The sequence below is a fragment of the Suncus etruscus genome, chromosome 6 (genome assembly GCF_024139225.1).
Source record: "Suncus etruscus isolate mSunEtr1 chromosome 6, mSunEtr1.pri.cur, whole genome shotgun sequence".
Taxonomy (NCBI): Eukaryota; Metazoa; Chordata; class Mammalia; order Eulipotyphla; family Soricidae; genus Suncus; species Suncus etruscus.
Window position 1 is genome coordinate 56376953 of NC_064853.1, and position 14921 is coordinate 56391873.

Genomic DNA, 14921 nt, shown 5'->3' on the forward strand with positions numbered 1-14921 from the left:
TTCATAAAGCTATTGTTTATTTTTTTCTCTACCTCATTACCTTTCAATCTCTGTTTCTTTGGCACACTATTTGGATGTTTGTTGATTTTATTTAAATAGACTTTTTTATTCTGCTTACTCAAGATCTTTGTAAATTTGGAAAAATGTAAACTCATTTAAAGAAGAAAATAAAATCCTAACATAATTTCACAGTGGAGAAAATGTTAAAAACAAATATAAAAGGATATACAGTTTTAAGAAATAGCCTTTACTTTACTGGATGCTAAGCTATACCAAGAATTAGATGTTAGTTAGTGCCTAAATGGCTTTATTTACCAAGACCCATTAATACAGCCATTATAGAGGCATGAGTGTTGTGTTTCTGAAGAGTTGCTCTGAATTATTAAAGGATTAGCTTAGGTCTTGGGCAGATAGATGCAAACAGGCTAGAAATGTCCCCCACTCTTATAGACCTAGGGGAGGAGGCAGATACCAAATAATTCCAAACAGCAATGGTGCTACGAATTCGCTAAACCTGATGGAGTAGAATAAAGGGTTGGTTTTTGTTTGTTTGTTTGTTTAAGATCAGGTGGCTGGGAAAGCCTAACCTACTGAGTAGAAAGACATTTAAGCAGAGAGTTAATTGACAGGAAAGAATGAATGATCTTTGGGAACACTGAGTGAATCAGTTCCTTAACTGAGGAATAGTGTACATAAAGGGCACAAAGAACAGGCTTGACAACTCTGAGCAATAGCCACACCAGCATGATAGGAGAGAGTAGTATATGAGGCTAAAAGGTGAAGCCTGGTTTCTGTGGACCTGGCTGTATTTTAAAGCTACAAAATAGAAAGACAGAACAGAATTTTACCTGTTAAAAGCAAAAATCATTTGTAAAAGCACTCATTAATATGATACTATATTTATCAATGTACATATATCATTTCAGTTCATCTGCCTGAATACATATCAGCTGGACATTGCTGTTTTCCACTTTTTAATACTGTAGACCTCAAGCTTAAGTGTCCACTCTCCCTGAATACAGAGCCAGTACTAAGCAATGAGCAAAGCTAGGTGTGGCCCCCAAATAAAACAGATACTATGAATTGCACCCCCATTGATGAGCAATTCCAAGTCCTACCCTACGCACAACCACCTCACTTCCATGGCCAAACAAGGTTGCTTATAGCCCACTAGGAACCTCTGCAATAGTTACAGGAAAGCATTTCTTTTTTCAGGGTGCTGCTGCCACCACCAGAGCCCACCTCCTAAAGTCCTGTCTTCATGGTGTCTTCATGGTGGTAGCTGATGGTCTCTTCTTGAGGTCACATTTTGCAAAGATCAGCCCCAGAGATTATGGCATGCATTTGTGCTTATTCACACTTTTTAAAGATTTGTTTTTAATGCTCATGGTGAGATCTAGTTCACCTGGAGAAATCAGGATTGTCCCATTGCCATCCTATAATGTAGATGTTCTTCTAGAGCTGGCTCTGATGTCATCCTTGAATTCCAGACAGTCAAGTTCACATGTCTGGTATGTTTGAATAGCTTTTGGCATGCTTTCTGCTGCAGTTTCCACTGCCTGTGGTTTCTTTCTAGGCAACACCCTAGCACATCACTGATCTAGGCCTGTCAGGGCAGCTTTCTTTCTAACCTACACCAAATCCAGACTGGTAATAGGACAGCTGCCAAAGATGGAGCTCCATAAATACCAGACCCCTCTATCCTCTGCATCTTTTCCTGACTTTTATCAACAGGGGCCTACATGTTAGGACGCAGAACTCAGTCCCAGTAGAATGCCCTTGGATGTAGCATGGTGCCATAACATTCATATTGAGCAACGTTTTGAGAATCTTGTAAAATGTATAATTTCAGCCTTTGCCAAAATTTATTAGAAATATAATCAGATGTATTTGCCATATGTTCAGTATGAATTAAGCAACTTTCTTTGAAATTTATTTAGGGCAGACCAGAGAGATAGCACAGCAGTAGGGCATTTGCCTTGCACGTGGCAGACCCAGGACAGACAGTGGTTTGAATCTCAGCATCCCATATGGTCCTCTGAGCCAACCAGGGGCAATTTCTGAGTGCAGAGCCAGGAGTAACCCCTGAGCACTTCTGGGTGTGACCCACCCCCCAAAAAGGAATTTATTGAGGGGAAGGCTGTTTTATTTCTCTTTTTTTTAATCTTTCTTGTTATGTATGGTCTAAGTGAATTTATATTAGTTCAGTGGGAATAACTTTACTATCCATAATTCAAATACCATTGAGTTCAATTTTCCAGCAAAAATAAGCTCTCTTTTATAGTAAACAATTTAAAATTTTCAAACTAAGTATTTTCAAAAAATAAAAGATTGATTTTCTTTTAAATACAATGGGGCCATGAAAAATTTGCTACATATTAAAACAATTTAAATGTTGCTTTTCTGAAAACATACTCTTCTCAAGTGCACATTGGACATTTTCCAAGATAGAACACATTGTGGGCCATAAAGTATATCTCCATAAAATGAAGAGGATAAAAATTGTATCACCTATCTTCTCACAACATGATACACTAAAATAAAAAATAAATTATAGACAAAAAGAAAAAATTACTAACACCTGGAAATTAAACAGATCACTACTGAGTAAACAGTGCATCAGAGATAAAAATTAAAGATAAAATCAATAGCTTTCTGGAAACAAAAAAGAATGAAGACACAAATTAACAGAATTTGTGTGACTCAGCAAAAGTGGTATTAAGAGGAAAATGTATAGCTTTAAAAAATTCATAGGGAAGGAAAAATATCTACACAAATAGCTTAATGGAAAAGGACAAACAAAAGAAAGAAATACAAATGGCCAAAAGACACATGAAAAAATGCTCCACATCACTAATCATCAGGAAGATGAAAATCAAAACTACAATAAGGTACCATCTCAACCACAGAGACTGGTACACATCACAAAGAACAAGAAGAATCAGTGCTGGCAGGGTTGTGGAGAGAAAGAAACTCTCATTCACTGCTGGTGGGAATGCCATCTAGTCCAGCCTTTATGGAAAATGATATGGAGAATCCTCCAAAAACTGGACATTGAGCTCCCATATGATCCAGCTATTCCACTCCTAGGGATATACCCTACGAACACAAAAATGCAATACAAAATTTCACTCCTCACACCTATATTCATTGCAGCACTATCTATAATAGCCAGACTCTGGAAACAATCAAGATGCCATTCAACAGAGGAATGGGTAAAGAAACTGTGGTAGATATACACAATGGAATATTATGCAGCCATCAGGAGAGATAAAGTCATGACATTTTTCTATAGGTGGATGTACATGGAATCTATTATGTTCAGTGAAATAAGTCAAAGGTAGAGATATATACACATAATAGTCTCACTAATCTATGGTTTTTTTTTTTTTTTTTTTTTTTTTTTTTGGTTTTTGGGCCACACCCGTTTGACACTCAGGGGTTACTCCTGGCTATGTGCTCAGAAATCGCCCCTGGCTTGGGGGGACCATATGGGACGCCGGGGGATCGAACCGCGGTCCTTCCTTGGCTAGCGCTTGTAAGGCAGACACCTTACCTCCAGCGCCACCTACCCGGCCCCTAATCTATGGTTTTTAAGAACAATTAAAGACATTACTGGAATAAGGTCCAGAGACAAGAGTTAAGGGCTGGAAGGGCCAGAAGAACTGGCTCACAATTTGAAGCTCACACAAAGAGTGGTGAACACTGTTAGGGAAATAACTATACCAATAGCTAGCATGACAATGTTAAAAATGAGAGAAGTAGAATGCCTGTCAGAATGCAGGCAGAGGTGAGAGGAGGGGCCATTGGTGGTGGGAATGTTGCACTGGAGAAGGGTGGTATTCTGTTTATGACTGAAACCCAACTACAGACATGCGTGTAATCATGGTGCTGAAATATTCATAAAAAATAAATAAATAGGGCCCGGAGAGATAGCACAGCGGCGTTTGCCTTGCAAGCAGCCGATCCAGGACCAAAGGTGGTTGGTTCGAATCCCGGTGTCCCATATGGTCCCCCGTGCCTGCCAGGAGCTATTTCTGAGCAGACAGCCAGGAGTGATCCCTGAGCACCGCCGGGTGTGATCCAAAAACCAAATAAATAAATAAATAAATAAATAAATAAATAAATAAATAAATAAAATTATTTTAGGCAAAAAAGAGAAAAAAATTAGGCAGGAAAAAAGTAATAAAACAGAATAGAAATTAATGATCTAGAAACAAATAAAGCAAGAAAAAAATAAATGAAAACATGAGCTGGTTCTTTTAAAATAACAAAAGATTGATACACTCCCAAAGAAACAAAGAGAAACTTAAGCCAAATGAGAAATGAAAAGAAAGTAATTAGAGATAATACAAAACTTCAAAGTATTATCAGAGATTACTTTGAATAACCTTATGACACAAAACAAGAGAGCCTGGAAGAAATGGATAAATTCTTGGACTCCTATAACTTCCCAAGTGTAAAACAAGATGATTTGGAATATATGAATAGACCTATCACCATTTGGAAACTTTAAATGCTAATCATAAGACTTCACAGAATAAAAGGCCCCTACTCAGATAGATTCACTAGTGTATAGTTTTGAACATCTATTTTTATAGTTGCTTTATTACATATGAGCATGCATACGTATATTACATATTTATATACAAGACAAATTCATACAAGTTTTGTGAGAATATTAGAGCATAAACACAAGATCATCTGGCATCAAATCTAGGCATTGACACCTATGTCTTCTGCTCTACAAATTGAACTACATCCCTAGCCGCCACCTCCTCCTCCTCTTTTCTTTTTTCTTTTCTTCTTCCTCCTCTTCTTCTTCTTCCTCTTTTTCCTCCTCTTCTTCCTCCTCAGCCTCTCCCCACTCCTCCTCCTCCTCCTCCTCCTCCTCTTCTTCTTCTTCTTCTTCTTCTTCTTCTTCTTCTTCTTCTTCTTCTTCTTCTTCTTCTTCTTCTTCTTTCTCTTCTTCCTCTACTTCTTCCCCTTCTTCCTCCTCTTCCTCTACTCATTCTTCCTCCAGCTCCTCTTATTATTATTCTATTCCTGGATCTCTGGATTCAAATTATTCCTATGTTGTTTCTGTTGAGTTTATCAAAGACTTCTATTTTCATCTGTTCATATTCTTTGAGTAGTTTATCCATTGTCTGATCATTTGCTTTAAGGTTCTTTTCCACTTTCTTCTGCTGGATGGAGTTGTTCTGCATCTCATCTTCTGGCTCACTGGTTCTGTCCTCAGCTGCTGTTTGTTAATCTGCTCAACACACTTTCCATTGAGGTTTTCATTTCATCTACTGAGGTTTTCAGACCTGTGTTTGAAGTTTTCTGATTTTTATCTTCATATCCTCTTGATTCTTATTTGTGTTCCATTTAACTCGATCTATGCTTTCTTTGAGCTCTATGAACCTTTATATTTCTTCTCTATATACCTTACCTGAGAGGATACTAGCTTGTTGGTACTTTTCGGGTCATCGGAGCTGCCATCTTCATTCTTTATAATGGGGTTGCCACGCTTGTAGTATGGTTTTTACTATGTGCTGTGATGGGGTTCATGGGTCATGAGATGTGTGCAGCCGTGGAGCAAAGTGGAGCACGTTCCTCTGACTCCACACTTATTGGGTAGGGACAGTTTACTGCATGTTGGGCCCTGAAGAGATTATGTTCACTATTGTCTTCTTGGCTGCTTCATGCAAAAAAGCAGGCAGGGACCAAGAGAGCAGTCCTTTATAAAGGCTCTCTTGTGCCCAAACACACAGCAGGAATCAGCCCCTATGTTTATTGGGTGAGGACAGCTTACCAGGTTTTTTGGCCTTTAAGATATGTTCACTGTTATCTTCTTGGCTTCCTCACACAGAAAAGCAACCCATCTTATTTCCTTAATCTACTTTCTTGGTAAGAAAAACAAGGAAGTTCAAACCAACATTGGTGTGAACCCCACCACCATATTGTTGGTATTTGGCTAGATATCTGTTTCCTTTTATTAGCTGTATCATATGTGAGTTGTCTTAAATCTAAATCACTACCTTTCTTTAAAAAGGTGTTTATATAATATCTAATTTTTTAGAGAATTAAATAAAAACGTGGAATTCAATGTAGGTTTCTCTTCAAATTGCAAATTCACTAAAAAACACAATATGGTTAAGCAATTTCAGCAGTTATAATAGATTTCTCTAAAATGCCAAGTTCCCATGTTGCATTTATTGTGTTACTTCATTTGTGTCCATGAATTCTGGCTTCACCTCTTCCTTAATGGACTTTGCTTTGTCTAATAATTGTTATCAGATGCTACTGTAATTTTATTCATGTATAGACTGATTCATTTGATCACTGAACAATTACAGTTAGATGTGAAGTATGGGGTACTCAGTGCAATATGACAAAGCTTCTAACTGCTTTCACTTTAAAGGCATTCTTTCTCTCTCACTCTTCTCCACTGCCATTGCTATTTCTCTCTGTCATTTGTGCTGCAAAGTGCAATAATCTTAGCATGGGCAATAAATGTAAGAAGAGTTGGCCTTTATTATTACAGTTACTTGCTGACCTTCCTTTCGGTGTCCCAGTTTTTCCTTCATAAATCTCTTTTTAAAACTTCATTTCAATGTTAGCATCCTATTGTTTTACAAGACATGAAAACATTTTTAGTAAATACCTCATGGTTTTCTGTTTAGCTTGTTTGTTTGTTTGTTTGTTAAAAATTCATATTAGGATCTGGAGAGATTGATAGCACAGCAGCAGGTAAGGCACTTACCTTACATGTGGCTACACAGAAATCAATCTTCAAAACACTATATGGTCCCATGAGCCCCACCAGGAGTTATCCTTGAGGACTACTGGCCCGAGAACAAAATAAGACAAAAATACCTAGAAACAAAAATGAACAAACAAAATATTGTCAGTGATTCAATGTAACATATATCCAAAATATAAGTTACATATATTCTCAAAGAAATTTACCTAGCAGGGCTCACACCATAGAATTCTGGTCAATTCTGGTCAAATTCAGGGGTGGCAAACAGGATTTTTACCCTCACTGAAAATAGCAAAATGCAATATGTGTTTAATATATTATTGTTAAAATTATATGTTTTTGTGTGAGTGTTTGCCTGTTTTGGCAGGTCACTGCGTGGTATGGCTCTCTGACTCTCACAGTTTAAAATTTTGGCTCTTTGTGTCGAACTTATTCGCCACCCCTGGAATAGATATTGAAAGAAAAATAGTTTCCTTCATTTCCATACCTCAACATCCTTAGTAACTCTTTTCTCCAGGGAAGAGATGCCCATGATCACCCACATCAGTCTCATCTTCAGACTTCAGACTGTCATAAATTCCTGCCTTATTCAGACACCACCTTTCCCCCCAGAAAATGCCATTCATTCATTCTCTGCATCATAGTCAGACTCCCTTTTCTTGAACTCACCACACTGTACTGTTTTTGTCTGGTAGCATATGCCACATTTGGCCAAAATTCTAACAAGGGTCCTGCTTAGTTGAGTCAGTTCCTTTGAGAAAATGTCTCATTTATCTTTCTGTTGTTTCTACCTCTACTCTTACCACAACTCACCTTCCTTTTCCATTATGACAGACGCTTTTAATATGTCACATTAAGTCAATGGCAATACATTTGAGAAATTGTTTCCCACTGAGCATCCTTTATTAGTGGTCCTTAAAACCACAAAAGAAATGGAAATGAACAGTAGAGTGATCATAGAGTATTAAATGCTTGCCAGAATTTTTAGAGGGTGATTTTACTCATAGATGTATTGCAGTTATGTCTTTCATGCTAATTTATTTTGGCAAACATATCACATAGCTGAGGTTCCTATGTGTAACATCTGCTGATTTTTAGACATTTCCATTTATACTTATAGATCTAATGAATTGTTTCAAATTGCTTTGTGCTGGTATCACTTAGAAAATATAGTGGAAAAATTTTGGATTTTTGTTGTTGTTGTTTTATAGTGAATTTTAAAAAATAAAATCCTAACACATATACACACAACCCAACTAAGCAATGAAATAAAATCCTCTACATAAAAATTAAAATTATGGTTGCAGTCTGTTACAATGCTTTCTTTAGACAGGACATAATAATTTGTTATTTTGTCTCAGTAACTCAATACAATTTAAAAATATGCATTAAATTTTTTTTTACAGGTGGTTGATAGTGAAAGATTCCTTTTTACTATATATGAACCCAGACAGTGGTGCTATTGCCTTTGTTCTGCTAGTTGATAAAGAATTTAGGATTAAGGTGGGGAAGAAGGAAACAGAGACGAAATATGGACTTCGAATTGATAATCTTTCAAGGTAGGTATTACACAATTTTAAAGATTACTATTAAAAGCACTTAAAGACAGTTTTACTTTAAATCTTAAATAAAAGATATAAAATAACTTCAGTATAATAAAAAACATTATTTATTGTGGTGTAGTAACAAATACCTGACCTACTGACCTACGTGGAATTGTACTCCTAGTGTATACATTTTATAAATACACTTTTTAAAAAATGTCATTTAATAAATACCTAAACCAATGCCAATGACAGTAGAATCAAGAGACTGAAACTATAACAAGCTATACACAAAATGAACCTGTTATCCTAACAGTCTAGGGAGCTATAGACTCCCTAGGGTCTATAGTGGAGGTATAGAATGCTCACTGGGAACTAGGGTGGAGGGAGGTCAACATACTGGTGGTGGGAAAGGACCTAATTTACTGTCACTATGTAACTGAAATACAACTGTGAAAGACTTGTAATTCATATTGATCTCATTTTAAAAAATGTCATTTAAAACTCAAACTGAGTAAAAGGCAATGAGACAAACTTTCTTTGTATACTTTTTCTCAGATTTTTAGGGTTTTGGTCACACCTTACAGTACTGAGAGTCTATTTGGAGCTCATTGCTTGTGAGCTACTCAGTTAAACGTAGGCCTCATGTAAAATATGTTCTCAAGTCCTTTGAGATAACTCTTGGGTCCCAACATTTTTTAAGAGTGGAGTATTTTATATATATATTCATCAGACTAGCTGATAGTTAACCTTTAAAAATGGTATTTTACTTTATAAACTGATATCCTTTAATATAACAAATAAGAGGTGACTTGTAAAATACTGTTTACATATGAATTTTAAGGAAGATGTTTTGAGAGCATCAAGTGTTTAGTACAATAGATTATTTTTTAGCTAGTTTATTTATTAAGTGTTTTTGGAAAACTTCATTTACTCCATCTCCATGTGTCCTTATGTACAACTGACTTAACAATTTGCAGGTTTAGAAGCTTCTGTTGATTGAATCCATGAAAACAGATTCTGGGCAGAAAAAAAATCCATGTTCAGGGCTGGAGAGATAGCACAGCAGTAGGGCATTTGTCTTGCACAAAGCCGATCCAGAATAGAAGGTGGTTCGAGTCCTGGCATCCCATATGGTCCCCTGTGCCTGCCAGGAGCGATTTCTGAGTGCAGAGCCAGGAGTAACCCCTGAGAGCCTTCGGGTGTGAACCCCCACCCCCAAATCCATGTATTAATGAATACAAGGTTTTACATTTTTATAGTTCAAAGATTAAATTGTATATAGAGTTGTCTCGAGCAAGTTTAGCTTCATACACACACAAACATGCATATGCTTATTCCCTGATAATATTTTAAAAAGAAGCTAACCTTCCTGTTTTTATCTGATGATAGAAGGTTCAAGTTTAGGATTAGTTATTGAATGTGAATGATCCTGAGTTTATATCATCTATAGAGCAGTTTGAAATCAAACTACCATACTCATTCATTATATTGCAGTTTCTTGATTGGCTGTCATATTCATTTTCTCCTCTCATTCATTTTTGAGGATACCATTGTCAAATTACAGCATCTAAATCCAGATTTTGTCAGCTTCTTCCTGGCCCAAGAACTTTCCTTGTTATATCAAAATGATTACATTGGGATCATAGATATAGTATACCTGTCACTGTGCTTGTCTAGCACATAGCTAATCTGAGTTTATTCTCCTGAAATCGACATAGTCCCTGTGCCCTGCCATGAGTGATATCTGAGCCAGATATAGAGCCATGAATAACCTCAAACAAAAAATAACAAAATAAAAGCATACATTTCTCCCTTATTTTTTGCTTTTGTGTTAGAATCAAGCCCAGGGTCTCTGATATGGGAGGTATATGTTTATATCCAGCCCCAAATTCTCCATCTGTAATCTTTAATCTTTACATTTTATCTCTCCACCTCTGTTTGCAACTCCCCTCTAAAGCAGTTTCCATAAGTCCATTCTCTTCACCACCTATTCTCAGACATATTTTCCATTTGGAATTTGGAATTGTTCTTTCCCAGTTTTCATTCATATCATGTGCTAGGATCTCTACTTGTCATTTAACTCTTCTTAAAGTCTTTTTCTTGCAACTGGTTTCCAACCATTTCATTTTGTTGAGGGATACCTCAAGCCCAGAAATCTTCCAAACTTTCTTTGCCCTCAACCCCAACTCCAGAAACTCCTGTCTCTTCTCTGCCAACTCACAGGGACAATGCTTCACTCCTCAAAACAACCCGAGTCTTGCCCCTCCTGTTTTTACACTATAGAAACATTAGTCATTTTCATGGTTCAGTGGCTTCCTACAAAAGCTGAACATTGATCTCTGGTAGATGGAGGAGAACATTTGGGCACATGTAATCTTTATAAATAATTATTTTAGGTCTGTGAATATAGTCAATTCTCTGATTCTGACTGATCATAGTATTTCATCCACTAAAAGCCAAATTTGTCTACTTGTTCACAGTGTCTTCTAATAGGATGGAGTAGACTTCCAGATAGCTGACTCCAATACTTTATTTTCCTCTGAACTGCACGTCTGGATAACTTTTTTCACCCTGTATACAGATGGCACATATAAACTTTTAAAAAATTTCCAGCACCAACTTTTCTTCAGCACATATAGATAATTTAATCTAATTATAGAAAAATCAAGTGAAAAGCAGTGTACATAACATAGAATCTGCTATGTAAGGCACACCTGATTTTGAAACTCAACTTTTGTCATGGAGCCACATTTTCCTTGATTTTCTTGGTGCTATCTCTTACAGCTCCATTGTTCACAGTAATAAAATAGCTACTTTCCACATTGAGACAAAATTCAGTATCAAAAGTCTTTTTTTCTTCCATTCCTGAGAAAGTTCGTGTATTTTCTCTAACATGTTGGGTAGATTTTTCTTGTGTACCCCTCCTAAGAATTAGGGGGTTAGAATATACTATTTTATTCATAATTGAAAAGTTGAGTAGGGAAAGGATTACTCTCCTAAATCATAGCCAGTATGTGATTCAGATGATGAAGAAATGAATGAACTAGACATTACCAGGGAAATATTTTCTGTAGGAGCCAACAACTCTCTATTATTTCATTTTCTTCCTTGCCATCTGGATACCTACTATGTTAATAGTAGATGTCTTCATATTTGTTTACCTGATAGAATGGGTGAATAAGTAATTTGAATATTTATTTTAGTTATATTGCATATATGTTTTTTAATTATTCCAAAATGTTTGGATCTTTACACATTTAATAAATAAAACTTTGCTTAAAATGTTTAACTTGTTTGCTATACTACCAAAACAAAAATGGGCATGTTTAATTCTTAAATTTGTTTAAGGAGACAAAACAACAAATGATAATTCTTTTCCACATTTTTTTTGAAGGACACTGATTTTAAAATGTAACAGTTATAGACATGCTCGGTTGTGGGGAGGGGCAATAGAAGAATTCATCCAGAAATATGGCACCAATTTTCTCAAGGATCATCGATTTGGGTCATATGCTGCTATCCAAGAGAACACATTAGTTAAATGGTAAGAAATTTTTACTGTAAGATTGTCAAGATCATTATCGCATCTTCTATGATAATGGGCCAACTTCACTTGGAATTAATTCTTGAAGTTGTGAAAAAATATTACACTTAACAAAAGCCTCTAAGGTCAGCCAAAGTATAAAACATATGTATTATAATCTTCATTTTTAATATTTTTACATAACTTGTTTTAAATTTTAAAATTTGATTTTCAAAGCTAGCATTTTTAAAAGTGGAATTGCTGGCTCTGCTCTCCAGGTATTTTGGAGAATCTATTTATGTATTATGTGTATAATATGTTTTTGTTAATGTGGTGTCTGATTGGAGGGCTGGGTATAACACATTTTTGGTGCTAGGGAATCGCATTTAATGATGCAGACTGAGCCAGGATGGAGCTGCTGGCCCTAAGTGTGTGAATTCTACTCATTACCACTAAGTCAGAGTATGACAGGGATCATCTGGGCCCATAGAATGAAGGATTAATTAATTTATTGTTTTCTCAGAGTAGAATCAGGTTACTCCCTTCTCCATATTTATTTTGCTTCCTTACAGAGCAGACCAAGTATGTTATTTTCCACCCTAGTTTTAAGGATACATAAAGTAAACCTGCTGATCATAGATATAGAGCAGGCTTTGCCATAGACTATGCTTATTTGCATTTCTCATCTCTTTTTGTTATGAATCAAATAAAATCTTGGTCTTTTAGGTATGTTAATGCCAAAGGATACTTTGAAGACATAGCAGATGCAATGGAAGAGGCAAAAGAAGAGATTTTTATTACAGATTGGTGGTTAGTACTTGTTCAATGGGAATTTTTGGAGGTCTCTCTGTTTAGATATGTACAGTGTTTTGCTGTTCTAGAAGCGTATAATATGAAAACCAGGAGTACCACAGATGGCTTGGCCAGAGTCTCAACCAAATAACTCTAATAGCCTCCAGTTAAAGGTCTTTTAAAAACTTGGCATACAAATCTATTCTTAAAAAATGTAGTTTGAAAGGTTTTGCCTTTGTCTTTTTATTTTGGATTTTAATAAGGATTATGTTACAGTGTAAATAGAGTTGTTGGAGCAATAGAACAAAGTAGTCTTGGTTATCCTTCTTTATTTGGTGTGTCTGTCACCAGGTTCAGTGGCTGTTCCTCTTCATTGTACCCTTGAAGTTGGAATAGTTTTATTTTGCTATTATTATTAAAATACTCCAAATAAGATTAGAACTAGTAAAAGTTTGTCTTATTTTTTTAGACATATCCAGTGGTGCTCAGGTGTAATTCCTGGCTTTGCTCTCAGGAATTACTCCTGGCTGTGTTCAGGGGACCATATGAATGTTGGGGATTGATCCCAGGTAAGGCACATGCAAGAAAAACGCCCTACCTGGGGTACTATTGCTCTGGTCCATGGGCACAGGCTTTTGTGTTTTGAGATATATCAGGTTTCAACTTTTTGATCCCTTTTTTTGTTTTGTTTTGTTTTGGGGCCACACCTGGCAGTGCTCAGGGGTTACTCCTGGCTCTGCATTCAGAATTCGCTTTGGCAGGCTTAGGGAAATATACGGGATGCCAGGGATTGAATCCTGGTCTATCCTGAGTCAGCAGCATGCAAGGCAAATACTCTACTGTGCTATTGCTCCAGCCCACTTTTTTGATCCTTTTTAAAGCATCTGTGAGTTATGTTTATAAAAGCCACTAGAAATTTTGTAATTAGAATTCATTTAGCTTTTAAGATATTTTGTTCCTGATATTAGTGTAGTCTTTGTAGTTAGACTCGAGTTCAAATTATCCATCTGCTGGGACTGCTAAAACCCATTATAGGTGCCAACATTGGAAATTAAAAAGTCTAAAATGATTTTTCTTTCCAAACTTCGTTGCCTAAAAATGCTTCTATTTTTCCTTATCCTGTCTCCTTCCAAATGTTTCATTAAGCATGAACTATGAGAAAAAAGAACACCTCACCTTTATTATATCCAAAGAATAGATTTTTGAAAAAACAACAACAAAAACAACAAAGAATAGATTTTTGGAGGTTAAAGGGAGGAAAAAGTCATTGGTTAGAACCATTAACTCACTTTTTCCTTAAGTTTTTGTCTCAGTGATGTGGAACTCTCATTGCATTGCCTGATTTCACAATGATTGCCCAGAAAATTCTTTGTTGTGGAGTATACAGGATTATTTGTAGCAGTCTGCTTGGCTTTTACCTAATAGAAACCAGCAGCAAGTTCTTTTGTGATCAAGTTTTTTGTGATGACCAAGAAATCTTGAGGTTATATCTGGTGAGGAGGAAAGCATATTGTGGATAAAAACTATTGATCTAGAATCAGTGAAAAGGTCAGCATATTTATATAATGATTTATTCTTGTATTCATGTTGAAAGTTAATTCTGGTCTTTATATTTTTAGAAATTTTTCTATTAAATTAATTAATAAAAAATAAAACTTTCAGGCATAACAGCTATTAAATATTTTCTGACCAATTTATGACAATAAACTCAAGTCTAAAATTGTTGTATGGAGTCGGAGCAATGGCACAGTAATAGGGCATTTGCTTTGTATGCGGCTGACCCAGGACAGACTGCGGTTCAATCTCCTGGCATCCCATATAGATCCCCAAGCCAGAAGTGATATCTGAGCGCATAGCAAGGACTAACCCCTGAGTGTCACTGGGTGTGGCCCCAAACTAAAATAAATAAATAAATAAAACAGTTATAGTAACTTTTTTTTAAAATTCTGAAAGTTTGCCAATAACATGAGAAATTGAAGAGTTTTTATGAGACCCCTGTTTTTGTGTCTTATGCTGTAAAATACTGTATCTTTTAAGGGTTCTGAACGCTAAAATACAGATTTTGCTTTACACATCTCAGATCGAGCCCTGTTTCCCCTTTCCTGTCGGCATGGACTGAATTGGGAGGTTTTCGCCCCTTTATGATGATGCTGGGATCTTATTACAATAAACATTTTGAAATGAAATTGTCAGTGAGATTCCTTTCTTAAGTGAGGAATATTCTTGTCATGCAAACATTATGAAAGAAAACATTCTGAAACTTAACAAAGCCCTCCCTAATATGATGGGATCTGTGAGAGTCTTCCAGATC

General features: G+C 36.1%; 1 protein-coding gene across 1 annotated transcript in view; it reads left to right on the forward strand.

The window, feature by feature from the left end:
- Positions 1–14921, forward strand: part of PLD1 (phospholipase D1) — a 212008-nt gene that overhangs the window by 68261 nt on the left and 128826 nt on the right. Inside the window, exons 9-11 of the mRNA XM_049775678.1 lie at positions 8155–8307; positions 11690–11839; positions 12545–12628. Of these exons, the coding sequence (XP_049631635.1) occupies positions 8155–8307; positions 11690–11839; positions 12545–12628 (387 nt within the window). The remainder of the gene's footprint in view (positions 1–8154; positions 8308–11689; positions 11840–12544; positions 12629–14921) is intronic.